The following is a 27,628-nucleotide window of genomic DNA, read 5'->3' as shown; positions in this document are numbered from 1 at the left end:
ACAATGCACCGCGGCCCCATCCCCCGCACGGGGTGAGCGCGGTGGGGCGGGGGGGGGGGGACGACGACATGACACCAGGATGTCTGGGTTCCCTGCGGGGGGGCCGGGGGGGCTCCTGGAGGAGGCCTGGGTCCTTCCTCTAGCTGGGGGGGGGGGGGGGGGGCTCTGGACCGTAATCGGCTTTAATCCCCCCTCCAGGGGCTGCTGAGCCGCGGATTAAGGGGGGGGGGGGGGGCCTCGGACGCCTGGGTACCGTCTGGATCGGGGAGGGGGGGGGTTGGCCCGGATGCCTAGGTCCTTCCCCCCCCGCATCTGGCAGAGTTGTTTAATCCCTCTGTTAATCACTGGGACCCCCCCCAATGGCGTCCTGATCCCCCCCGCCCTGCAGCCCCCGGAAGCTGGGGATCCCCCGCGGTTTGGGGGCTGGGGAGGGGCTGGGCAGCCCTGGATGTCTGGGTCCTCCCCCCTTGACACCCCCCCTCCTTTTCTCTCACAGGTCGGTGCCCGGTGAGGCTGTGGGGGGCTGGCAGCGCCCCTCCCCCGCCATGGCCCGCCCCGCCCCCGCCCTGCGTAGCCTCCTCGTCACCGCTGTCCTCGTCACCTCCGCCACCCAAGGTAGGCACCCATGGGGGGGGCACCCGAATGCCTGGGTCCTCTTGGGTGGGAGTGGGGGGCACCTAGATGCTGGGGTCCGCTGGGGGGAGGGGGGCGTCCGGACTCCTGGGTCTCTCATGGCGGGGGGGGGGGGGGGGGTCCTGGGAGGTGCCTGGATGCCTGGGTCCCCTGGGTGTGCAAGGGGTGTGCAAGAGGTGCAAAGACTTGTCCAAGACTCATTCTAGCTGGCTTGTGCAAGGGGTGTGCAAGGCTTGTGCAAGACCTATATAATGCCTGGCCAAGAGGCACGCGGACTTGTGCAAGGCTCGTGCAAGAGGTGCACAGACTCATACAAGGCCTGTTCCAGCCGGCTTGTGCAAGGGGTGTGCAAAGGGTGTGCAAGGCCTATATAATACCTGAGCAAGTACACAGACTTGTGTAAGGCTTGTGCAAGGGGTGTACAAGGCTTGTGCAAGGCCTATAGAACATACAAGAGGTGGATGGGCTTGTGCAAGGTTTGTGTCAGGGGCGTACATCTGTGCAAGGCCTGCGTAAGGCCCATGCAAGCAGCGTGCAAAACCAGTGTGAGGGTAACTTAATGCCCATGTGAGAGGTGCACAGGCTTGTGCAAGGGGCGTGCGATGCCCGTGTGAGGGGTCTGGGAGGCCTGTGCAATGCTTGTGCACGGCCCATGCGAGGGGCACAAAGGCTTGTGCAAGCGGCCGGCAACACTCGTGCAAAACTTGTATGAGGCTTGAGCAAGCAGCACGCGAGGCTCATGCAAGAGGTGTGCAGGCTTGTGCGAGGGGCATGCAAAGCCTGTGCCAGGGTCTACAAGGGGCGTGCGATGCTCGTGCGAGGGCCAGAGCTGCTATCTTCTCCCTGCGGCACTGCACGTGTGTGCACAGTGCACCTGCCCCCCGCCCCCCCCCCCCCCCACGTGCACAGTGGGCTGAAGAAGCCTTGCACAAACGTGTGCATGGAGATGTTCTCCCAGGGGTGGGGGGCAGGCATCCTGGAGAGTGGGGGACCTTGGTGTCTGAGGCGGGAGGGACCCTGAAACAGGGGGGACCCAGGTGTCCGGGATGGGGGGGACCCGTGGCACAAGGGGACCCAGGTGTCCTGGAGAATGGGGTACCCAGGTGTCCAAGACTGGGGGGACCCAGGTCATAAGGGGACCCAGGTGTCCAGGATTGGGGGGATCCGGGGCACAAGGGGACACAAATGTCCAGACCAGGGGGAATTCAGGTGTCCTGGAGAACGGGGGACCTAGGTGTCCAGGACTGGGGGGACCCAGGGCATAAGGGGACTCAGGTGTCCAGGACTGGGGGCACCTAGGTGTCCAGGCCAGGGGGGAGCCTGAAGCTTGGGGGACCCAGGAGCTTGGGGCACTCAGGTGTCCAGGCCAGGGAGGACCCAGGTGCTTGGGGGACCCAGGCGCTTGGGGGACCCAGGCATTCAGGGCAGGAGGGACCCAGATGTGCAAGTTAGGGGGGTCCCAGGCACCCTGACCTCGGGGGGGGGCCAGCCATTGACGCAGCAGGGGGGCGTGGGGTGTGCAGGGCCCCAGACGTGTGAGCTAGGGGGGACCTGGGGGGCCATTGGCGCAACCGTGGGGTGTGCAGGTCCCCAGGCGTCTGAGCTAGGGGGGACCCAGGCGCCCGGGGCACAGCGGTGGGGTGGGGGGGGGCCGTTGGCGCGGCCATGGGGCGTGCAGGGACCCAGGCATGCCCCCTGCAGGGCTGAGCCGGGCCGGGCTGCCCTTCGGGCTGGTGCGGCGGGAGCTGGCGTGCGAGGGGTACCCCATCGAGCTGCGGTGCCCGGGCAGCGACGTGGTGATGGTGGAAAACGCCAACTACGGGCGCACCGACGACAAGATCTGCGACGCCGACCCCTTCCAGATGGAGAACGTCCAGTGCTACCTGCCCGACGCCTTCAAGATCATGGCCCAGAGGTGGGGCAGGGGGGACACTCTGTGGACGTGGGGACATGTAGGGGGTGTGGGGACGTAGGGACAGGTAGGGGACTTGGGGACAGGTAGGAGGATGGGGACTTGGGAACAGGTAGGGGACATGGGGACAGGTAAGAGGCATGGGGACGTGTAGGGGACCTGGGGACGTGGAGGAGGATGGGGACTTGGGGACAGGTAGGAGGCATGGGGACATGGATGGATAGGGGACATGGGACATGGAGGAGGTGCGGAGATGTGTAGGAGGTGTGGGGACATGAGGACATGGGTGAGGCTTGGGGACCTGGCAACACGGTGACATGTAGGAGACATGGGGACACGTAGGAGGTGTGGGGACATGAGGATACGGGTGAGGCTTGGGGACCTGGCAACATGGTGACATGTAGGAGATATAGGGACAAGTAGGAGGTGTGGGGACATGGTGGACTCATGGGGACGTGTAGGAGGATGGGGACACGGGACAGCACTGTGGTAAGGGGACATGGGGGAGGCGTGGGGCCATGGGGACACAGGTAGGTGCAGGGTGACACAGGGCCTTGGGGCAGCATGGGGACTGGGGACATGGGGATGACTTGGGGACGTCATGGGGACTTGGGGGTGGCATGGGGACGGGGGACAGCACGGCGTGGCACAGGGACATAGGATAGTGCAGCGACAGGGACACTGGGTGGCACAGGGACACAGGTTGATGCAGGGTGGTACAGGGACATGGGGACAGCGTGAGGACGACATAATGACACGGGCTGGTGTGGGGACACGGGGACGCAATGGAGATGGCGCAGGGACATCCCCATGTCCCCACGGCACGGGCTGTCCCCCCCCCAGGGACATCTGCCATGTCCCCCACATCCCCGTGTCCCCACATCCCTTGGCCACGTGAGATGTCCCCTGGGCCCAAGTCCCCACCTCTGTCCTGTGTCATGTCCCCAGCGCCGCGTCGCACATCTCCTGTCCCCACGCAGGTGCAACAACCGGACGCAGTGCGTGGTGGTGGCCGGCTCTGACGCGTTCCCTGACCCCTGCCCGGGGACCTACAAGTACCTGGAGGTGCAGTACGACTGCGTGCCCTACAGTGAGTCCTGCCCCACGGCGTCCCCCTGCCCTGCCCCGCCCCGCCCCACGGCATCCCCACCCCACAGCATCCCCAGTCCTGGCACCCCCAAGTACCTGGAGGTGCAGTGGGCCTGTACACCCCACAGCGAGTCCAGCCCCACAGCGTCCCCGCCCAGCCCCACAGCACCCACAAGACCCCCATCCCGGCACCCCCAAGTTCCTGGAGGTGCAGCGGGCCTTGTGCGCCCTACAGGGAGTCCTGCCCCACAGCACCCCATAGCACCTGCAGCACCCACAGCACTCACATCGCTCACATCATCCAGCCCCATAGCACCCACGGCACCCCCAGCCCCACTGTGCCCCCCAGTCCCCCCCTCTGCCCCAGGGCCACCTCCTTTGTGCCCCCCGCCCCTACCACAGCCCCGCCCAACCCTGGGGGCACCCAGATGCCTGGGTCCTCACCTGGGGGGGGGGGAGGGTTGTGTCCCAGCCTGGGGAGGGAAATGGAACTTGGGGGGGGCAGGGGCCCCCCCACAGACAGAGCATAACAGGAAGTCCTGTCGTCGTCCCCCCACGCCTATGGGCCTTTTAGAGGTGGGGAGATGGCCACGACCCCCCCCCCCCGGCCCCAGCTGTGCCGCAGGGCATTGTGGGAGCCCCCAGGTAGAGGTGGGGGGGGCACTGCCAGGGACTTCTGTGGCCCCACCCGTATGTGGGGGCTGCCAAGTCCTCCCCTCCCCCTAGATTTGGGGGTGCAGCCTCCCTCTCCCCATCTGGGGGGGTATGGGCCTCAGTGCTCCCCCCTCTTTGGGGTCCTCAAACCCTGTGTGTGTCCCCCAAAATTGGGGTCTGACCCCCATGTCCCCCCATTTGTGGAGATCCTTCTGCCGTGTCCCCCTGACTTGGGGTTTGGCCCCTGTGTCCCCTTGGTTTGGGGGCGCTGTGACCCCCAGGGCCCCCCATGGGGCTCTCTCCCTCCCTCCCCCCACTTAGGGGGCCCATTTGGGGGCTCCGTCCCCTGTGTCACCCCCTGGGGGGGTCCGTCCCCGCGGAGGGGTCGGTCCCATCTCTCCCCAGGCGCCGTCGCGGGACCCCCACCCCCACTCCCCCCTCCTCACCCCCCCTTTGCTTTGCAGCCGCCGCTGAAGCCGCCGGAGGGAGAGCGCCGGAGCCCCCGGCACTGGGACACGTGGCACCGGGACACGTGGGGACGGCGCCTGGCACACACTAAGCACATGCTGGGCATGCTCACGCACGCTAAGCACATGCTGAGCACACCCCTACATGCCAAATACACACCTGGTGCAAGCTAGTGTGTACCAAGGAAGCCTTGCACATGCTAAGCACACCATATGTGCTAAATACATGCCTGGTGCAAGCTGGTGTGTATTAAGCTCACCTGCACACACTAAGTACATGCTAAACACACAGTACATGCTAAATGCACGCCTTTTGTAAGCCGGTGTGTGCTAATTAAGCCCCACACATGCTAAGCAAGCCTGTATATGCTAAAGACATGCCTGGCACAAGCTGGCGTGTACTAAGCAGAGCCCTGTACGTGCTAAGCACATGCTAAGTGCATGCCTGGTGCAAGTCAGCACATGCTAAGCACACCAGCACGCTACTTGAGTGCCTGGGGTACACTTCTACATGCTAAACATGTTTGTTGAGAACTAGCACATTAAGTACAAGCGCACATACATGCCTGGCACATGCCAGTACATGCTAAACACATCTGCAGCACACCTGTACATGCCAAAGACATGCTAGGCATGTTAGCACATGCTAAGCGTGTGCCTGTGTACATGGAGGTGGTGTCTTGCGCTTGCTGGCACACAGTGAAGATGCCTAGCGCATGCTAAGCACACGCCTGGCACATACTAATCCACATGAAGCATGCCCAGTGTACGTGCTAAGCACACGCCTGCTGTGTGCTGGCCCATCCCGCCCCCCCCACGCCAAGCACACGCCTGAACACGCCCAGCGCCCGCTCCCCCACGCTGGCCACTCCGTCCCCTCCGGTGCCGTGTGCCACAGTGCCGTGGGGCTTGGGGGGGGGCTGTGGGAGGTGTGGGCCGGGGGGGGGGGCTGTGGGGCAGGGGGAGGTGTGGGGCGGGGGTGCGGGCGCCCTCTTCCTTTGCAGGTCTGCGCCGTGGGGCAGAGCCCCACCATGGGGCAGAGCCCCCCATCGCTGCCGTGGGGCAGAGCCCCCCCCCGCCCCCTGTCGCCGCCGTCTCTCTCTCTCCTTCACTTCCTTCCTCCAGGGCTGGGGGGGGCGGGGGGGGGGCGGGGGGGAGGCCTGGGGGGGGGACCCAACCCCCCCCACCAGAGCTGGGGTCAGGAGTGCAGGGGCAGAGCCCTGTGCCCCCTCCAGCCCCCGTCTGTCTGTCTGTCCATCTGTCCATCATCTCTAGTGCCCGTCTGTCCACCATCTCCATCCATCTCTCTGTCTGTCTTTTCATCCGTGGGTTTGTCCATCTGTCTGTCCCTTCTTCTATTGGCTCTTCTCTCCCCCCAGCTGTCTGTCTGTCTGTCCCTCCTTCTACTTGGCCCTTTTTCTATCCCTCTGTCCAGCCTTTTGTCCATTTGTCCGTCCATTCAGCTTCCTTTTGTCCATCCGTCTAGCTGTCCTCTCCTTTCCCCTTTCCCCCATCCCTCTGTCTGTCCTCTCTCCCAGCCTTTCACCTATCCATGTTTCTGTCTGTCCATCCCTCTGCCTGTTCTCCCACTCATCCTTCCAAGTGTCTGTCCATCTGTCCTTTTATCTGTCTGTTTCTTCATTCCCCCATCCGTCTGTCCATCCTCCCTTTCATCTGTCCCTCTGTCCATCCATTCCTCCTCTCTGCCATCCCTCTGTCCGTCGTCTCACACATCCTTTATCTGTCCGCCCATCCTTTCATTTGTCCATCTGTGTGTCGTCGTCCCCCCACTCCGTGTCCGTCTGTCCTTCCCCCCCGGGGGCACCCAAAACCCCGGGGGGGGGGGGGGGGCACAGGGACCCCCAAAATGGGCTCAGGGACCCCAAAAGCGGGGTGCCAGGACCCCGGGTGCCCCAGGGGGCCGGGGGTGGGGGGCGCACAGGGGCTCCCCGCTGTCCCCAAGGGGGGGGGGGGGGCTGTCACCCCCCCCAGGGCCCCCCCCGAGCCCCCCCCCAGGGCTCCCCCAAGCAGCGGGGCCGGGGCTGGGGGGGCCGAAGCCATTTAATCTCTTTTCTCTTTGTCTCCTCTCTCGCCCCCCCTCCCCCCGCCCGTGTGTCCCCATCCCCCCCCCGCACCCCCTTGTCCCCCCCCACCCCCTTTCCCCCCCTCCCCTCCCCCGCTCTCTCCTCCTGCCTTTTCTTCCGGTGCTAAAAGTAGAAGTGGAACAAAAAGGTAACACGACCCTTCGCTCCGGCCCCTGGGACCGCCCGGCCCCCCAGAACCCCCCCAAAACCCTTCTGACCCCCCCCCCGAGCTCCTCTGGACCCCCCCGGACCCCTCTGAGCCCCCAACACCCCCCCCAAACACCCCCAATACCCCCCCGGCCCAGCATCCCTGAGCCCTGTTCCACCCTGCTCCTGCACCCCAAAATCCCCTTTTTTCACCCCAAATCCTGACCCCCCTGTACTATAGATGCTACACCCCAAAATCCCCCAACCCCCTTAAATCCTGACCAATCCTGTACCCCAGAATCCCCTAAAGTGGCCCCAAATCCTGACCCCCTACTGACCTGCACCCCAAAATCCCCTAAACTGGCCCCAAATCCTGCTGATCCTGAGTCCCCAAATCTTCCATCTTCAGCCCAAATCTGGCCCCCCATCCCATCGATCCTGCACCCCCAAATTCCCCTAACCCAACCCCAAATCCTGACCCCCATTATATTGACACTGTACCCCAAAATACCCCATCCTTACCCCAAAACCTGACCCCCCTATCCCACCAGTCCTCCACCCCCAAATCCCCTATTTTTGCCCCAAATCCTGTCCCCCTTCCCCTGATCCTGCCCCCCAAAACCTGTCAGCCTCATTCCCCCCGCTCCTGCTCCCCACATCCCGATGTCCCCCCTTGCACCCTCAAACCCCCCTGTCTGCACCCCAAAATCCTTGTGCCCACATCCTGCCCCCCACCCTCCCATCTGACGCCCCCAAATTCCTCCAGCCCCCCCAAAACCCCTTCCCTGATCCTGACACCCATTCCAGACACTCTCAAATCCCCCCTGAACCCCCCCAATCCCCCCCTGAACCCCCAAATCCCTCCACATCCCCCCACACCCTCATCCCCCACACCCCAACATCACAGAACCCCCAATTTCCCCCCGGTTTTGCCCCAAACCTGACCCCCTCCCCCAGTTCCCCCCGATCCTGCCCTGAACCCCCAAATCCCACCTTGTGTCCTGTTCCCCCCCCCGGCCTCACCCCCCCCCCACCTCGCTCCCCCTCTCCCTGGGCTGGGGGTCCCTGTTAGCACAGGGGCAGGAGGACGTTAATTGCCCCCCTCCATCTTAATAAGTTATAAATGGTGTCCCCCAGGGCCCCCTGGATCCCTCTGGGCCCCCCAGTGTCCCCTTGGGGGTCCCCAGGACCTTCTGGGACCCCCCTGAGGTGCCCCCAGGCCCCCTCAGGACCCTCCTGGTTCCCTCGACGGACCCTGGGGACCTCCCAGACCCCCCCAGTGTCCCCTCAAGGTGCCCCCAGAACCTTCTGGGACACCCCCCCAGCACCCTTGGGGCTCCCCATGTCGCCTTGAGGGACCCTGGGGTCCCCCCAGTTTCTCCCTGGGGACCCCCAAACCCTTCTGGGGGCCCCCCCAGCACCACCTTTGGGGACCCAAGTGTCCCCTCGAGGGACCCCAGGACCCCTTGGGTCACCCCCAGACCCACCAGGACACCCCAAAGTGTCCCCAGGGACCCCCTAAGGTGCCCTCAACCCCCCCCAGGGACTCCCCAAGTCCCCTTGAAGGACCCATGGAGACCCCCAAAGTGTCCCCAGAGCCTGGGGGGGTGGGGGGGCCAGGCCGGGGTGACACATCCTCCCTCCCCCCCATCCCCTCCTTCCCCCCCTTCCTGCCCCCCCCCGGGGCCGGGGGGGGCCCCCCCCGGGGCGACACCGTAAGTACGGAGGGGGGGAGTGGGCTGGTGGGAGGGGGGACGGGGCGGCCCCGGGGGGCACCCAGTAGCCCCGCGACCCCCCCTTGTCCCTCCACCCTCCCCCCTGCCAGCCATGGAGACCCCCAGATGCTGCAGAGGCACCCCAAAATCCACCCACCCACCCCCAAAAAAACCAAACCACCCATTCCCCCGGCCGAGCCCAGGGGCAGGACAGGCCGGGGCAGCTCGGGGGGGCCCTGGGGCAATTTGGGGGGGCTGGGGCAGCTCGGGCCAGGGGGGGCCTGGGGCTGTTTGGGGGGGCACTTGGGGGGCAGCAGTGGCAGCTGGGGGGCAGCCAGGACATTCTGGGGGTAGTCAGGATAGCTGGCGGGGGGGGGGAACAGTCAGGGGTACTTGGGGGGCAGAGAGCGTTTGGAAGGGCAGTTGGGGGGCAGTTAGGGAAGCTGGGGGGCAGTCAGGGTGGCTGGGGGGTAGTTGGGGGGGACACTTGGGGCAGTTAGGGCAGTTGGGGGGCAGTTAAGGCAGCGGAGGGGTAGTTGGGGGGCAGTCAGGGCAGTTAGGGGGCAGTTAAGGCAGTGGGGGGGCAGTTGGGGGACAGTCAGGGCAGTTGGGGGGCAGTTGAGGCAGCGGAGGGGTAGTTGGGGGGCAGTCAGGACAGTTGGGGGGGCAGCCAGGGCACTTGGGGGGCAGTGGCGGCGCAGCCAGGGTTGAAGCCCCCCCCCATGTCTCTCTCTCTTTCTCTGTGCGGGGGTGGGGGGCCGGGGGGGGGTGGGGGGTGGGGGGGGGGGCGGCGGGGGGGGGGCCGGGGCCGGCGGCTTCTTCCCACAGGTGCCCCAGGAGCGGGGCCGCGGCCGGGGGGCGGGGGGGCCCCTAACGTCTCTCTCTCCTCCTCCTCCTCCCGCAGGGCCGCGGTCCTCCCGCCTCGCCCCCCCGGACCGCGGGGCCCCCCCGAGCCTGTGAGTCTCCCCTCCCCACCCCCCACCCCCGGCCCCCCCCCCCGCGGGGACCCCCCGCCCCTCCCCCCCGCCCCCCCCCACCCCCGGGGGCAAAGAAAGGGGGTGCACGGGGAGGGGGGGGGCTCGTGCATTCACGGCCCTCGTGCACGTGCGGGTCCTCGTGCGCACATGAGGGTTCTTGTGCACACACACGGGTCCTCGTGCCTTCACGGGTCCTCGTGCATTCACTGGTCCTCGTGTATTCACAGCCCTCATGCGCACACAGGTCCTTGTGCACACCTGGGTCCTCGTGTGTTTACAGCCCTCGTGCACGCCTGGGTCCTCATGGACACATGAGTCCTCGTGCACACACAGTTCCTCGTGCATGGGTGGATCCTTGTGCACACATGAGTCCTCGTGTACATGTGGGTCTTGGTGCACTTGCAGTGCCTCATGCACAGGTGGGTCCTGGTATATGCACGGCCCTCGTGCACATGTGGTTTCTCGTGTACAGGTTGGTCATCGTGTATTGACGGCTCTCGTGCACACCTGGGTCCTTGTGTGCATGTGGGCTGTCGTGTATTTGCGACCCTCATGTGCATGTGGGTCCTTATGCCTTCATGGCCCACGTGCACACCTGGATCCTTGTGCACTCACAGCCTTTGTGCGTGTGTGGGTCCTTGTGCACACAAGTCCTCGCGTACACACAGGTCCTCGTGCACATGTAGGTCCTCGTGTGCATATGGGTCCTCGTGCGTTCACGGCCCTCGTGCACATCTAAGTGTGCTCTTGTGTGCGTGTGGGACTTTGTGCACACATGGGTCTCATGCATGCGCAGTCCTTGTGCTGCCGTGGCCTGCGTGGACCTTGTGTGTACACGGCCCTCGTGCACGGCCGCCATGCGCACGTGGGGTCCCGTGGACAGCCCTCGTGCACCCCCAGCCCCACTGTGCCGTGGCGGGCACCTGCATTGCCATGCACACGTGTGTGCGATGGGACACATGGGTGAGCACATGGGGAGGTGGAGGCACACGCATGTGCAAGCCACATGCATACAGCAGCACACACATGAGTGCACACACACACGTGCAAGGGCACGCACGTGGGAGGTGAATCCCCACCAACACTCACATGTGAGGGTGCACGTGCACTGGCAACGCATATGCACACGGGAGTACATGGATGTGTGGGCTCTTGCACACATGTGAGCATGTGGGCACCGCATGAACTCATGTCCACACGTGTGTACGCTCACATGTATGTGCAAATGCACGGTCACGTGAACACATGCGTGCACATGCAACTTGTGTGCAAATGCATGACCAGGTGAATGTGCACCTAGACACGTGTGTGTGCCACAGGCTTAACATGTGCACGCGCATGGCTGCATGAACATGCGTGTGCACGCCTCAACCTCATGCACGTGTGTGCAAACACATGGGCGTGTAAACACACACTCACATGTGTGCACCCCTTGAACTCAGCGTGTGCAGACATGAACACGCGTGCGCACAAGCTCACACGTGCATGGCCATGTGCAGCCACGTGCACACGCCTGTGCGTGCCTCCAGCTCACACACCTGTGTGCAAGCACACGGCCACGTGCACACGCACCCACACGTGCAAGCACGCACCCGTCTGCGCACCCACAGCCCCTGCACACATGTGCGCACCCATAGCCCCCCTGCACACGCGTGTGCTCGCCACAGCCCCTCCACACGCATGTGTGCAGGCGGTGCTGCTGGCCCACACGTGCGCGACACATGGGGGTCTCACCTTGCACACGCGTGTGCGCATATGCCCCAGGCGGGGGGGTCAGGTCAGGCTGGAGCCCCCCCGAGCTTGGGGGGGGGGGCAGATGCCTGGGTGCCTTTTGCAGGGGGGGTGTCAGATTAGGGGACCCAGACACCTGGGTCCCCTAAGGGGGGATCGGGGGGGGACGACACCCGGAGTGACATCATGCCCCCCCACAGTGGGGTCCCCAGCCTGGCCCGGCCATCACGGGGGGGGGCCACCATGTTCCCCCATCCCCCCCCACCCCACCCCCCAGCGCAGAGACCCCTGCTGTAGGGGAGGGGGGAAATTGGGGGGGGGGTGGTGTCTCTGCCCTGGGGGAGGTTCACCCCCCCCACCCGTGTGTTGTCCCCCCCCCCCCGCCGTGTCCCCCCCTTTCTCTCCCCGCAGCGCTAACCCCCCCGTTTCTCTCCCCCAGCCTCTCTGCAGCCGGCGCCGGACAGCGGGACCACGCGCTCCCCCCCCCGACCCCCCCCCCCACCGCACCCCCAAACCGGGGGGGTCCCCCCATACCCCTTCCCCACACCGGGGGGGTCCCCCCGTCTTCCCCCCCCCATGTCTCCGTCGCGCTCAATCAACCCTGGCTGTGGGCCCAGGGGGGCGGGGTGGGAAGAGCCCCCCCAATTTAGGGTCCCCCCAATTTAAGGCTCCCCTGTTTTAGGGCCCCCCCCAGGGAGAGCTGCCCCCCCCCAAGGTGCTGCCCCTCCCCAAAAGGGGGGGGCCTGGATGCCTGGGTTTGCTGGGGGGCATGGCCCCCCCTTGTCCCCACGGTGGGGGGGGGGACAGACGGGGTGTGTGTCCCCCCCCGTCACCCCTGCCCCCCCTCTCCATTTTGTCTCCTTCCCTCTGTCCCCTCCCCAGACAGGGGACCCTCCCCCCCCGTGTCTCCTTCCCCCCCCGGGGTCCCCAATGTCCCCCCTCGGGGTTGGGGTCCCCCCAATGTCCATCCCCCCTCCCCCCAGTGGGGCCCCCCCGGCCGCTGATGAACCGCTTCTCTTTTCTCTCCTGCTTCTTGCTGTCCCCCCCCCCGTCCCCTCCCTGTCCCCACGGCTGGCCCTGTGTCTGTCTGTCCTCCCCCTCGACCCCATGGCTGGCCCTCTGTCCATCTGTCCCTCTGTTGTGTGTCCCCCATCCCCATGGCTGGCCCTGTGTCCGTCTGTCCCCCTGTCATCCCCCCTCTGTCCCCATGGCTGTCCCCACCTGCTCTCTGTCCCTCTGTCTGTCCCCATGTCATCCCCACGTCCCTGTGTTCACTGCTGTGTCTCTGTGCCTGTCCCTGCATCCCTCCGTCCCCATGTCTGTCCCTGTGTGTCCCTGTATACCGCTGTTCCCTGTATCCATCTCTTTGTCCCCATGTCTGTCATTATGTCTGTCCCTGTCCCTCTGTCCATCCCTGTGTCCCCATGTCTGTCTCTGTGCCCATCCCCACGTCCCCATATTTGTCCCCTGTCCCTCTCTCTGTCTCCATGTCTGTCCCTGTGCCCCGTGCCTGTCTGTCTGTCCCCATGTGTGCCCCTGTGCCTGTCCCTCTATCTGTCTCTGTGTCCCTGTACCCGTCCCTGTGTCTGTCCTTGTGTCCATCCCCGTGTCCCCCCTCTGTCCCCGTGTCCCCATGTCTGTCCCTGTGCCCCTCTCTCTGTCCCTCTGCCTGTCCCCACTCTGGTTCCTCTTCCCTGTATCCATCTCTGTGCCCCTGTACCCATCCCTGTGTCTGTCCTTGTGTCCATCCCCATGTCCCCCGTCTGTCCCCCGTCTGTCCCCATGTCCCCCCATCCTTCCCTCTGTCCCTCTGTCTGTCCCCGTGTCCGTCCCCCTCCCACCTCGCCCCGCAGTCTTCGTCTGCCCGGGCACCCTGCAGCGCATCGGTTCCCCCACCTCCAGCCACGAATCCCAACACCAAGCCGGCGCCTGGTGCCGCGATCCCCTCCAAGCCGGCGACCGCCTCTACGTCATGCCGTGGGTGCCGTACCGCACCGACACCCTCACCGAATACGCCTCCTGGGATGACTACGTGGGCGCCCGCCACACCACCACCTACCGCCTCCCCAACCGCGTCGACGGCACCGGCTTCGTCGTTTACGACGGCGCCGTCTTTTACAACAAAGAACGAACCCGTAACATCGTTAAATACGATCTCCGCACCCGGATCAAAAGCGGCGAAACCGTGGTGGGCGCCGCCAACTACCACGACACCTCGCCGTATCGCTGGGGTGGTAAAACTGACATCGATTTGGCAGTGGATGAAGACGGGCTGTGGGTTATCTATGCCACGGAGGGAAATGGCGGCCGGTTGGTGGTCAGCCAACTCAACCCCTACACCCTCCGCTTCGAGGGGACGTGGGAGACCGGCTACGACAAACGAGCGGCTTCCAACGCCTTCATGGCTTGTGGCGTCCTCTACGTCATCCGTAGCGTCTACGTGGACGATGACAGCGAAGCCGCCGGCAATCGGGTGGCTTACGCCTTCAACACCCGTGCCAACCGGGGGGAGGCGGTGGAGATGGCCTTCCCCAACCCCTACCAGTACATCTCCTCCGTCGATTACAACCCTCGCGATAATCAGCTTTACGTCTGGAATAATTACTTCGTGGTGCGATACGGCTTGGAGTTCGGACCGCCGGATCCGGGGGCCGGTGAGGGGGGCGGGAAAATGGGGGCAGGGGTTGGTGGTGGGAGGGAGAGATGGGCGGCTTGGGGGGAGGCCTGGGGGGCTGGATGTCTTCTGGGGAAGCCCTGGGGGCTTGGGAGGAGCCCTGGGGGGTCCTGGTTTACTTTGGGGGTTCCCTAGACACACGTGGGCAGCCCTGGGGGTCCGGATTTACTTTAGGTTGGAGCCCCAATGACTGGGAAGAGTTCTGAAGGTCTGGGTTCATTCAAGGGGGAACCCCAATGCCTGGGGGGAGCCCTGGGGGTCCCAGTTTACTTTGGGGTGTAGCTGCAGTGCCTGGGGGGAGCCCCAGGTGCTTAGGGGAGCCCTGGGGGTCTGGGTTTAATTTGGGGGTGCCCCAGGCACCTGCAGGCAGCCCTGGGGGAGCCCCAGGTACTTTGGGGTGCAGCCCCAATGCCTGGGGGGAGGCCTGGGGGTCTGGGTTTACTTTGGGGGCGCTCCAGACACCTGTGGGCAGCGCTGGGGGTCCCAGTTTACTTTAGGGGTGCCCCGGACACATGTGGGCAGCCCTGAGGGTCCCAATTTACTTTGGGGTGTATCCCCGATGCCTGGGGGGAGCCCTGGGGGTCCCAGTTTACTTTGGGGGTGCCCCAGTCACTGGGAGGGAGCCCTGAGGGTCTGGGTTTGCTGGGGGGTGCAGCACTATGTGCTTGGGGGGAGCCCTAGGGGTCCAGGTTCACTTTGGGGGTGCCCCACATACCTGGATTTCCTTCCCCCTGAGGTTGGGGGGCTGGGGCTGATGGGGGGCACCCCAATGCCCAGGTTCCCTGTAGGGGGGTTCAGGGGGGCTCCACCACACCCTGAACCCCCCCATCTTCTCATCCCCCCGCCCCCAGGTCCAGTGACGACGGCGGCCCCGAGCGCAGCTCCAGCGCGACCCACGGCAGCTCGGAGCTCGGCAGCACCCGGGCCCACCCCCACAGCAAGACGGGGACCCCTCACCCCCCGCCCAGGACCCCCCCCCGGGCCGCCCCCAGGCCCCGGCCCAGCCCACAGTGCCGCTACACCCGGGGGACCCCCCGGCTCCCCGGGACCACCCAATAACGGGGTGGGGGTCCCACCGCCACCCCCCGCCACCTCCCGCCGCCCGCCTGGGGGGGCCGGAGGGGGGCCCGGGGGGGGACCCGGGGGGGGGGCCGGCGAGGCTGTGCGAGGCACGGGAGGTGCGGAGGGTGCAGTGGCCGGCGGCACAGCAAGGGGTGGTGGTGGAGAGACCCTGCCCCAAGGGCACCCGCGGTATGGGGGGGCAGTTTTGGGGGGCCAGGGGAGTACTTGGGCAACAGGGGTTGGGGGGGCTATGGGGGTATTGGGGGTACTGGGAGACCAAGGCTCAGGGTGTCCTGGGGGGTCAGAGGGGTTCTGAGGGGCTTGGGGGCTGGGGGGGAGGCGGATCTTGGAGGGCTCTGGGGGTCCAGGGGGGCCGGGTGGGCAGTCCTGGGAGGCTAAAGGGGCTGGGGGGGGTCCTGGTGGGCTATGGAGGGTGGTGTCCTGGAGGGATGGGGGGATTATGGGGGAGCTGAGGGGTGTCTTGGGGGGCTATGGGGGCCAGGGGGATCCTGGGGGCAGTTCTGGGGGGTCAGGGATGTGTGGGATGTGGGGGGCCTGGGGGCTGGGGGGGGCTATGGAACCAGGGGATGTGGGGGGGTCATGGGGTTTGGGGGGGCACTATAGGGGACCAGGGGGCTGCGGGGGTTTTGGGGGCTCTGGGGGGCTGGTTATGCGATGGGGTGGCTTGTCCCCCCCCAGGAGGCCCGTGGCAGGGCTGGGGGCTGCAGGATGGGGGGGGGGCAATGGGGTGCCATGGGATTGGGGTTGTCCTTGACGCCTGCCCCCCCCCATGCTCCCCCCCTCCCCCCAGGGATCGCCTCCTTCCAGTGCCTGCTGGGCCTGGGGGTCTGGAACCCGCGGGGGCCCGACCTCAGCAACTGCACCAGCCCCTGGGTCAACCAGGTGGCCCAGAAGGTACCTGGGGGGGGTGTCCCAAAACAGGGAACCCCGCCCCAAAATAAAGACAGTCCTCCAAAATGGGGATCACCCCCCAATGGGGATGCTCCCCCAAAATGGGACACCCCCCCCCCCCAAAATGGGGACGTTCTCAAGATGGGCACTTTTCTCCCAAAATGGGGACCGTCCCCCAAAACAGGCCTCCCTGCCAAAATGGGGTCTCCCCCTAAATGGGGACTCTCCCTAAAACAGGGAACCCCCTAATGGAGACCCCCCCAAAACAAGGAACCCCCCCAAATGGGGACCCTCGCCAAAATGAGGACACCTGCCAAAAAGGGGACCCCCCAAAACTGGGGACACCCCCAAATGGGGACTGCCCCCAAAACAAGGTCTCTCCCCTTAAAATGGGGCCCACCTCGGGGCCCTCATTGCCCCAGTGACCCCCCCAGGGACCCCCCACCACCCCTGGGATCCCCACCCACAGCCCCCAACACCCCCACCTAACCAGACCCCCCCCAAAATCCTCCATGCCCCCCCAAAACCCCCTGTGCCCCCCATACCCCTTCACAGAGAACCATCATGACATCCCCCCCCCCCACAGGGACCCACCGGGGCAGGTGATCGTCACCCAAGGGGTTACCCCAAGATCCCCCCACCCTGGGGACTCCCCCATGGCCCCTAACACCCCCCTTAGCCAGACCCCCCCCAAATTCCCTGTGCCCCCTCAAACCCCCCCATACCCCCCCAAACACCCCTCCCTAGAGAACCATCGTGACGTCCCCCTCCCACAGGGACACACCAGGGTGGGTGATCCTCACCCAGGGGGTTACCCCATTCTTGAGACCCCCACCCACAGCCCCCAACACCCCCACCCATACAGACACCCCCCCAAAATCCCCTGTGCCCCCCCCCCCGACACCCTTCCCCAGAGAACCATCACGATGTCTCCCTCCCACAGGGACCCACCAGGGCGGGTGAGCCCCACCCAGGGGGTTACCCCAAGATCCCCCCCCCACCCCTGGGGGCCCCCGGAGGGGATATCGGGGTACCCATCTGTGTGTGTTGTTCCCCCCCCCAGATCAAAAGCGGGGAGAACGCGGCCAACATCGCCAGTGAGCTGGCACGGCACACGCGGGGCCCCGTCTACGCCGGGGACGTCAGCTCGGCAGTGCGGCTGCTGGAGCAGTTGCTGGACATCCTGGACGCCCAACTGCAAGCCCTGCGCCCCGTCGAGCGCGAGTCTGCCGGCAAAAACTACAACAAGGTGTGTGTGTGGGAGGAACCCCCAAAAAATACCTTACATGGGGGTACACCCTGTCCCAAAGTTGGGGTATGCCCAGCTTGGGAGATGATGGGGTATTCCTGACCCCAAAGATGGGGGAACCCCCGGCCACAAAACCTGGGGTCTTCCCATACTCATATCCTGAGGTTCTCCCCTGTCCAGAAGTTGGGGTGCGGTTGCTCCAAATGTTGGGGTTCTCCTGCCCCAAGTGTTGGGGTTCTGCCCCAAAAGTTGGTGTCCTCCTGCCCCAAATATTGGGGTTCTCCTGCCCCAAATATTGGGGTTCTCCTGCCCAAAGTGTTGGGGTTCTCCCCAGAATATTGGGGTTCTCCTGCCCTAAGTGTTGGGGTTCTCCTGCCCCAAATATTGGGGTCCTCCTGCCCCAGACATCAGGGTTCTCCAGCGGCAGATATGGGGGTTCTCCTGCCCCGTATGTGGAGGTTCCTGCCCCAATGCTGGGGTCCAACAGCCCCATACATGGGGGTCTGGCAGCCCCATACGTGGGGGTCCCCACCTTGATGCCACCATTTCCCCCCCCCCAAGATGCACAAGCGGGAGCGCACCTGTAAGGATTACATCAAGGTGAGCTGGGCAGGGAGAGTGGGCGGGGCCTATCGGTGGGCGGGGTGTGGTTGTGACAGGGCGGGGCCTGCCCTGTGGTACATGTGGGGAAGCTGGTGGGTGGGGTCTGGGAGGGTGGGGGTGTGGCCAGGGGGCAGGGCCTGTGATAGGGAGGGGCTTTGCTGGTGGAGGGAGATGGGCGGGGCCTGGGGGTGCCCAGGGGTGGGGCCTGTGGTAGACAGGCATGGGGTGGGTGTGTCCAGGGGCGGGGTCTGTGCATGGGCATGGCCTGTAATAGGCAGTGGTGGGGGCTGTGCTGGTGGGTGGGGCTTGTGGGATATGGGCGGGGCCTGGATGGGTGGGTGTCAGGGTGGGGCTCATGGGTGGGGTCTGTGATGGGCAGGGCTTGGGGAAGATGGGCGGTGTCTGAGTGGGTGTGTCCAGGGGCGGGGCCTGTGGGTGAGCATGGCGCAGCATTCCCTTGCAGCTGGGAATGGTGGAGGCAGTGGGTGGGGCCTGTGTCAGGGGGTGGAGCAAGGAGTGGGCATGGCTAACCCTTGCCCCTCCCCTCCAGGCGGTGGTGGAGGCAGTGGACAACCTGCTGCGGCCGGAGGCGCTGGAGTCCTGGCGGGACATGAACGGGTCGGAGCAGGCGCACACGGCCACCATGCTGCTGGACGTGCTGGAGGAGGGCGCCTTCCTCCTGGCCGACAACGTCAAGGAGCCCGCCCGCTTCCTCGCCGCCCGCCAGAACCTGGGTGAGACGCCTGGGCGGGGGTCCTTGTCCCCTCCCCAGGGTCCCTGGCAGGGTGGGGGAGACCCCCACCCCCACACTTGGGTCCTCAAGGGGCAGCTGGGTCCTCGAGAGAGCCCCATACATGTGCGAGGACACGCGTGTGCGATGACACATGTATGCTCTCCCCCAGTGCTGGAGGTGACGGTGCTGAACACGGAGGGGCAGGTCCAGGAGCTGGTTTTCCCCCAGGAATTCGGGGGCGAAAGTTTCATCCAGCTCTCGGCCAATACCCTCAAACAGAACAGCCGCAACGGTGAGAGGCTGGGGGTGTCCAGGGGGCACCTGGTGGGGTCTTGAGGGTCCTGGGGAGGGTCTCAGGGGGCCGGGGGGGACTGACGGGGGTCTTGAGGGTATTGGGGGGGTTGGGGGAACTTTGGGAGTGTCAGTGGAAGTCTGGGGAGGGGGAATGCAGGGTTCAGGGGTCTCGAGAGGGGTTGGGGAGATTTTGGGGGGCTCCAGGGGAGGTCTGTGATGATTTGGGTGGGGTCTTGGGGATCATTGAGGAGATTTGAGGGTCCTGGGGGTGCTCCGGTGAATCAGGGGAAATTTGAGAGGATCTGGAGGGTCCCAGAAGAGGCCAGGGAGGACCTGGAGTGTTTTGGGGAGGGTCTTTGGGGGTCCCAGGAGACCTCAGGGATCCCAAGAGGGTCTGGAGATATTTTGGGAGGATTTGGGGGAGGTCAGAAGGGTTTGGGGAGGCTCTGTGGGGTCCCAGGGAGATCAGAGGGCTCTGGGAGGGGTCTCAGGGGGGCCGGGGGGGATTTGGAGTATTCGGCGGGCAGTCCTGGGGAGACTTAGGGGGTCCCAAGAAGCTCTGAGGAGATCTTGGGTATATTTGGGGAGGATTTGGGGGAGGTCAGAAGGGCTTTGAGGGGCTCCCTGGGGTCCCAGAGAGATTGGAGATCTTGGGGGGGGATTTCGGAGGTCCGAGGGGAGATCTGGGGGGCTGTCGGCGGGGCAGGGGTCTGACAGGCAGCTCCCCCAGGGGTGGTGAAGGTGGTCTTCATCCTCTACAACAACCTGGGGCTGTTCCTCTCGACGGAGAACGCGACGGTGCGGCTGGGGGGAGAGGTGGGGGCCCGCACTCCCCCCCTCGTCGTCAACTCCCAGGTCATCGCCGCCTCCATCAACAAGGAGTCCAGCCGTGTCTTCCTCATGGACCCCGTCGTCTTCACCCTGCCCCACCTTGAGGTGGGACCCCCACCCAGCCCCCTGGGACCTCCACCCAGCCCCTGGGACACTCTGGGGCCCCCACCCAGCTCCAGGGACCCCCCCAACCAGGCCAGGGGACCTTTCTGGGGCTCCCACCCTTTCCCTGGGACCCCCACCCAGCCTCGGGAACACTCCAGGACCCCCACCCAGCCCCAGTTCCCCCCTGGGGGCTCCCTTTACCCCTTAAGACCCCCACCCAGCTTTGAGCACACCCTTGGGACCTCACCCAGCCCCGGGCACCCACCTGGGACCCTCACACTGCCCTTGGGACCCTTACCCAGCCCCGGGCACCCACCTGGGACCCTCACCCTGCCCTTGGGACCCTCACCCAGCCCCAGGCAACAGCCTGGGACCCTCACCCTGTCTTTGGGACCCTCACCCAGCCCCGGGCACCCACTTGGGACCCTCATCCTGCACTTGGGACCCTTTTGCAGCCCCAGCCACCCACCTGGGACCCTCACCCTGTCCTCGGGACCCTCACCCAGCCCTGGGACCCACCTGAGACACTCACCCTCTCCTTGGAAAACCCCATGTAGCCCCAGGGACCCCGCTGTGACCCCCTGTGATCCCTGAAACCCTCACCCAACCCTCTGGGATCTCCCCTGGTCCCCCTCCCAACCCCAGGGACAGCCCCCCCAAGCCCCAGACACCCCCCCAACACTCCCCCTCCCCTCTTTCCCACCAGGCGAAGAACCATTTCAATGCCAACTGCTCCTTCTGGAATTACTCGGAGCGGTCGATGACGGGGCACTGGTCGACACAGGGCTGCCGCCTGCTTGACACCAACGCCACCCACACCTCCTGCGCCTGCAGCCACCTCACCAACTTTGCCGTGCTCATGGCCCACCGCGAGAGCGTGAGCTTGGCAAGGGTGGGGGGGGACACACCTGACAAGTTTGGGGACGCTTTGGGGGGGGCGACGGATGGTTACACCCGCTTTTTTTTTATAGTACCAGGGTCGGTTGAACGAGGTGCTGTTGTCGGTGATTTCCTGGGTGGGCATCGTGGTGGCCCTGGTCTGTCTGGGCGTCTGCATCTCAGCCTTCTGCTGCCTGCGGGGGCTGCCCTCCGACCGCACCACCATCCACAAGAACCTCTGCATCAGCCTCTTCCTCGCCGAGCTGGTCTTCCTTGTCGGCATCGATAAGACCCAGTACCAGGTCTGGGGGCTCCCGAGACCCTCACGGGAAAACCCGTGGGACCCCTGCCATGTCCCATAGCACCCCACAGCACCCCAGGGCCTCCTGCAACCCCCACGGAACCCCAGGAACCGTTGGGACCCCCTGTACCCCCCCCAAGCACCCCTGGGGCCTCCTGCAACCTCCAGGAACCCCCTGCGTCCCCTGGGGCCCCCCCCATGGCAGCCCTGGGACCCTCCAGCGCACCCCAGGGACCTCCACAGCACCCCAAGGACCTCAGTCCCCGCAGGTGTCCTCCCCCATCGTCACGGGGTCCCCTCGCCATCCCTCGTGTCCCCCCCCATCCCCACCATGATGTCCCCCCCACCCCGCAGGTGGCCTGCCCCATCTTTGCGGGACTGCTGCACTACTTCTTCCTGGCGTCCTTCTCCTGGCTGTGCCTGGAGGGCGTCCATCTCTACCTGCTGCTCCTCGAGGTCTTCGAGAGCGATCTCTCCCGACGCAAGTACTACTACGCCGGCGGCTACTGCTTCCCCGCCGTCGTGGTGGCCGTGGCTGCCGCCGTCGACCACCGCAGCTATGGCACGGACCAGGCGTGAGTGGGGAGGGGGCGGGGCTGGGGGCGGGGCTTGAGTCCTGGCACAGGGGGGTGGAGCTTGAGCCTCGGAGGCAGGGTTTTCCCTGCTGTTATGGCGGCTCCCGTGGGTACTGACCGGTGTGAATGGGAGCCTTGAGGGTGGGGTCTGAGTGCTGGGGGTGGGGCCTGAATCTTGGGGGGTGGAGCCTGGGCCGTAGGGGCGGGGCTCTCCCCACTGTCGTGGTGGCCATGGCTGCTGTGGGCATTGACCAGGTGTGGAAGGGGGGGCTGGGGGCGGGGCCTAAGACATAGGGGCGGGGCTCTCCCCGCTGTCATGGCGGCCGTGGGTGTTGATGTGGGCACTGACCAATGGAGGCTGGGGGCGGGGGCTGGAGCCCTGGGGGTGGAGTCTGAGCCACAGGGGCGGGGCTTTCACCACTTGTGGTTGTGGCTGCTGCTCTTGACAATGATGAGGGAGCGGGGCTTGGGATATTGGGGGCGGGGGTTGCCCCCTGGAGGTGGGGCTTGGTCCCTGGGGTGGAACCTCAGCCTTGGGGGTGGGGCCTGGCCTCTGGGGGCGGAGTCTGAGCCCTGGGGGCAGGACCTCAGCCCTTAGGGCAAGGCCTGTGGTGCATGGGCGGAGCCTGGCCTGTGGGGGCGGAGCCTGGCCTTTGGGGGCGGAGCCCGGACCAGGAGCTGTGGTCTAATCTAAGCCCTGAGAATGGTACCTGGGCTCTGGGGGAGTGGCCTCCCTCCCAGGGAGGGGCGTGGCTCCCTGACTCCCCGCCCACCCACAGGTGCTGGCTGCGTGTGGACAACTACTTCATCTGGAGCTTCATCGGCCCCGTGGCCTTCGTCATCCTGGTCAGGGGGGGCTCAGGGGGGCTGGGGGTCCCACCAATGGGTGGGGGGTCCCGCTGTGGGGCAGTGGGTGCTGGGGACCCCGACCATGGGGCAGCAGGTGCTGTGAGTCCCGCCATGGGTTCCACAGGACGTGCTGTGGGTCCCCCCATGGGGTGGTGGGTGCTGTGGGGCCCAGGGTACCCCATGGAGGATGCTGGGGGGTAGGGACCTGGGGGTCTTGCCGCGGGGCTGGGGGTGCTGCCATGGGGCACTGAGGGCCGTCCCCGCAGGTGACACTGGTGTTCCTGCTGGTGACGCTGCACAAGATGGTGCGCAGCTCCGCTGCCCTCAAGCCCGACTCCAGCCGCCTCGACAGCATCAAGTGAGGCCCCAAAATGGGGGAACCCCCCAAAAAGAGACGCTAGGACCCACCCCCCCCAAGTGAGGAAGGGTCCCTGAAATTGGGACCCCCTTCCATGAGGCCCCAAAACAGGGACAGACACCCCAAAACCCACACCAGCAGTGCAAAACTGTACCCCAGAGTGGGAAGAGATGCCCCAAAATTGGGACTCCCTGTGGGACAAACACAGACAAGACCCCCCCACGTCCCCCAAACCCTGTGGCCCCCCCAGGCTGGGGGTGCTGGGGGTCCGTCCCCCAAACCCTGTGGCCCCCCCAGGCTGGGGGTGCTGGGGGTCCCTGTGCCCACACCCCAAACCCTGTTACCCCCCAAGTCATGGGTGCTGGGGGTCCCTGACCCACCATGCCCCCCCAATTCACAGGTGCTGGGGATCTCTGTGCCCCCTTAACGGCCCTGTGCTCCCAAAACTATAAATGCTGGGGATCCCTGACCCCCCCATGCCCCCCAGATCATGGGTGCTGGGGGTCCCTGCTCAACTTTGCCCCCAACTCATGGGTGCTGGGGGTCTCTGCCCCCACCCTGACCCCCCCGGCGTCCCGTGTGTGTCTGTCCCCCCCCCAGGTCGTGGGCGCTGGGGGCCATCGCGCTGCTGCTGCTGCTGGGGCTGACCTGGGCCTTCGGCCTCCTCTTCGTCACCCGGGAGTCAGTGCTGACGGCCTCGCTCTTCACTGCCTGCAACGCCCTGCAGGGCACCTTCATCTTCGTCTTCCACTGCGCGCTCCAGAAAAAGGTGAGGGGGGGACACCCAAGAGTGGGGGGCACACTGAGGGGCACCCAGGCGTGGTGGCCTGGGGCAGGGGGTCAGTGTGGGGCACCTTTGTCTTTCTCTTCCTCTGAGCTCTCTGGAAAAAGGTGGGTGGGGGGCACCCAGGGGTGGGGGGGGCATGTGGGAGCACCCCAGCGTGGAGGGGTGTGGGGCAGGGGGCTCAGGATACGTGGGGGGGTCTCAGGGATATGGAGGGCCCTGGGTGGAGGATACACTGGTGGGGGGGTCTCAGGAGAAGGGGGGGTGCTGGCAGGGGGTGTCCCAGGGATTTGGGGGCTCTGCGGGGGGGGGGGTGACCTTTGGGAGGTCTGCGGGTGGGGGGACCCAGGGGTGAGGGATCAGTCCTCCAGAAGTTGGGCTCCCCAAGGTGGGGTGTCCCCTGTGGGGGGGGTCCCTGGGGTGCTGCCCCCCCTCACCACCCTTGTGCCCCCCCACCAGGTGCACCGGGAGCTGAGCAAATGCCTGCGGCACACATCCTGCTGCCTGCGCAGCCCCCCCGGGACCACCCTGGGCGCCCTCAAGACCTCGGCCATCCGCACCAACACCCGCTACTACACTGGCACCCAGGTGGGACGCACCCCTACACCCCCCTATGGCACCCACAGATCCCCCCCCAGCACCCCCAGACCCTGCCCCCCTCTCCCCCCATTGGTGACACTGCCCTGGGGTGCAGGTGACAGACATGGGGGGCCTTGGGATGGGGGGGGCACCTAAGGATGGGGGGTCCCAGGGTGGGGGTCTCCAAGAGGGGAAGGGGGTCCGCAATAGTGATGGGGCTTAGGGACAACGGCGTACCCAGGAGGTGATGGGACCCTGGGGGTGATGGGGATCTCAGGGTGGGGGGGTCCCTGGGGGAGATGGGTCCCCAGGGTGGGGGTCCCAGGGGTTTCAGCCATGCCCCGTCCCCAGAGCCGGATCCGGAGGATGTGGAACGACACCGTGCGGAAGCAGACGGAGTCCAGCTTCATGGCGGGGGACCTGAACAGCACCCCCACCCTCAACCGAGGTGAGACACCCCCCCCCAGGACCGCCATTCCTGCCCTTAACTGAGGTGGGACCCCCGGGACCCCTCTCAGGACCCCCTGGGACCCCCACCCTCATATGAAGGTGCAACCCCGGGACCCCCACCCCTGCCCTTAACCCACATGACACCCCCAGGCCCTCCCGGGACCCCCACCCTTAACCGAGGTGAAACCCTGAGACCCCCCCCAACCAAGACAAGACACCCCTTGGATCCCTCTGGGGTCCCCCAGCCTGAGGTGGGACCCCCCCAGGACCCCCTAGACCCCTCCAAGACCCCCTGGGACCCCCACCCTTAGCCCAGGTGAGACCCTGGGTCCCCCCAAACAAGACGAGACACCCCTTGAATCCCTCTGGGGACCCCAGCCTGAGGCAAGACCCCCATAACCCTCCCCCGATGACCCCCCCAGCCCCCCCTGGGACCCCCAGAACCCCCTAGGACCCCACCTGGGATGTTCTGGGACCCCTCCAAGATCCCCTGAGACCCCTCCAGGACCCCCAGGGACCCCTTGGGACCCCGCCAGGACCCCCCCCCCCAGGTGGGCACTGACCCCCCCCCCCACTTCCTGCAGGGACAATGGGGAACCATTTGCTGCCCAACCCGGTGCTGCAGCCGCGGGGGGGCTCCAGCCCCTACAACACCCTCATCGCCGAGTCGGTGGGCTTCGCCCCCGCCTCGCCCCCCACCTTCACTTCCCCAGGTGGGTACGGGGGGGGGCCCGGCCCCCCCAAACTCCCCCCACGGCCCCACAAACCCCTTAGGACCCCCCCCCAGCCCCACGACCCTCCCATAGACCCACACCCCCTCTTTCAACTGCCCAGGTAGGTTTTGGGGGGGACACGTGTCCTGGCCCTGTACCCCCATGTGCGCCCCCCATGTACCCCCCAATTTCAGCTCCCCAGGTGGGTATGAGGGGGCTCAGCCCCCCCAAACTCCCCCTGTGCCCCCACAAACCCCCTGGACCCCCCCCAATAGCCCCCCCCTCCATCTTCAACTCCCCAATTGGGGGGTGCCCCCAAATATACCATGCACCCCAAAGTGACCCCCACCTTCACCTCCCCAGGGAGATACGGGGGTACTGACCCCCCCAAACCCCCCCCAAGCCCCCCCATCTCCCCAACTGCCCCCCCACCTTTATCTCTCCAGCAGAGGAGCCCCCCGGTACTCCAAATACCCCCCCCATCCCCCAAATCACCCCAAATCCCCCCCACCTCAGGGGCTGGGGGGTTTTGGGGGGGCCATGGGGGAGTGATGCGGGGCTGGGGGGGTTTGGGGGGTGATGGGGGGTCTGGGGGGGGCAGGGTTCCTCCCTAACTGCTGTCTCTGTCCCCAGGGAGCTTCCGCGAGACCAGTAAGTGCCCCCGCTGCCGTGTGTGTCCCCACCCACCATGTCCCCCTTGTGCCCTCCCCAGTCCCCTCATGCCCCCCCCACTGTTGTGCCCCCCCAGAGTCCCCTTGTGTCCCCCACTTCCTCGTGCCCCCCCCCCCCCCAGTCCCCTTCTGGCCCCTACCCTCCACATCCCCTTGTCCCCCCCCGGCTGACACCCCACAGCTGCGTGCACCTCCCCCCGCCCCCCCTGTGCTCCCCAAGTCCCCTTATGCCCCCCCCTCCACTCTTCTGACCCCCCCATCCCCTCCTGTCCCCCCCAGATCCCCTCGTACCCCCTCGCCCCACCCTCCCCAGCCCCCCCCATACCGCCCCCCCAAATTCATGCCACTGACGCCCCCCCCTCCCCACAGAGCCCCCTCCGGGGGGTCCCCGCGATCCACCGGAGCCTCTTCCCCTCAACGGCAACTTCAACAACAGCTACAGCCTGCGGGGGGGGCCCGAGGGCGGGGGGGGGCCCGGGGCGGGGGGGGCCGGGGGGGGCCCCCCCCGAGAGCCGCCGCGGCCCCCCCGATCCCGCCGCCCTGGAGAAGATGATCATCTCCGAGCTGGTGCACAACAATTTGCGGGCGGCCGCCTCGCACGGGGGGGGCTCCTCCTTGCACGGGGGGGGCTCTTCCTCACACGGGGGGGGATCTTCCTTGCACGCCGCCCCCCCCTCCGCCCCCCCCGCCCCCTGCCGAGCCCCCCCCCGGCGCCCCCGAGCTGGGACTCCTCTACCAAGAGTTGACGCGAGCCCAAGGGGGGCTGGGACCCCCCCCCGAACCCCCCCGGGACCCCCGTCACCCCCCCCCGCCCGCCCCCCCCCCCACCTCGGGACTCGGCCTATCCCGACAGCAGCCCCGAGGTGCCCCCCCCCACACCCCCTTATCTGGGGGGGCCCCCCCGGGCGCCCCCCCCCGCCCGCCGCCACAGCCCCGAGGCCTTCGGGGGGGTCGAGGGGCCGGGGGGGGCCGAGCCCGACGGGCAGATGCAGCTGGTCACCAGCCTCTGAGCCAGCCTCACACGAGGGGCCGGCCTCGCACGAGGATCCCGCCTCGCACGAGGAGCCGGCCTCGCGGGGGGAGCCGGCCTCGCACGAGGAGCCGGCCTGGCGGGAGGATCCAGCCTCAAGCGAAGACCCAGCCTCGCACGAGGATCCAGACTCGCGCAAGGATCTGGCTTCGCATGAGGACCCGGCCTCGCACGAGGGCTTGGCTTCGCACTGGGGACCGGTCTCGCACGGGGCCCTCGCTTCACACGGCGACCCAGCCTCGCACGTCGTCCTCACCTTGCACGGGGACCCGGCCTCGCACGGGGACCAGGCTTTGCACGAGCGCCCAGCCTCAACCAGAGACCAAGCCTCGCACGAGGGCCCGGCCTCACCCGGAGACCCAGCTTTGCACGAGGAGCCGGCCTCGCACGAGGAGCCGGCATCGCGCGAGGACCCGCCCTCACACGTCACCCCAGCCTCGCACGAGGACCCGGCCTCGCACGTGGACACGGCTTTGCACGAGGACCCGGCCTTGCACGAGGATGCGGCCTCGCACAAGGGCACCTCACTGCCCCCCCCCCAGCTGGACATGGGCCCTTTGTGCCCCC

The 27,628-nt window shown here is 66.5% G+C and overlaps 1 protein-coding gene across 1 annotated transcript; it reads left to right on the top strand.

Annotated features, from left to right (window-relative positions):
- Nucleotides 1-27,184, top strand: LOC138687901 (adhesion G protein-coupled receptor L1-like). The gene is given in 27 exon segments (XM_069797534.1): nt 1-32; nt 497-615; nt 2,335-2,548; nt 3,526-3,635; nt 6,973-6,987; nt 13,263-14,063; nt 14,935-15,209; nt 15,211-15,334; nt 15,957-16,060; nt 17,121-17,306; nt 17,868-17,906; nt 18,460-18,643; nt 18,812-18,934; nt 19,667-19,872; nt 20,579-20,749; nt 20,844-21,053; nt 21,407-21,627; nt 22,407-22,473; nt 22,743-22,834; nt 23,435-23,603; nt 24,078-24,206; nt 24,549-24,645; nt 25,232-25,360; nt 25,994-26,011; nt 26,401-26,510; nt 26,542-26,907; nt 26,910-27,184. Coding segments are annotated over 27 exon segments (4,440 nt in total). The 5' UTR covers nt 1-3; the 3' UTR covers nt 27,042-27,184.
- The last annotated feature ends 444 nt before the right edge of the window (nt 27,185-27,628 follow it).

The sequence above is a fragment of the Haliaeetus albicilla genome, chromosome 11 (assembly GCF_947461875.1).
Source record: "Haliaeetus albicilla chromosome 11, bHalAlb1.1, whole genome shotgun sequence".
In the NCBI taxonomy this organism is placed as follows: Eukaryota; Metazoa; Chordata; class Aves; order Accipitriformes; family Accipitridae; genus Haliaeetus; species Haliaeetus albicilla.
The sequence above is the reverse complement of the archived record's forward strand: the minus strand, read 5'-3'. Positions and strand labels throughout refer to the sequence as shown.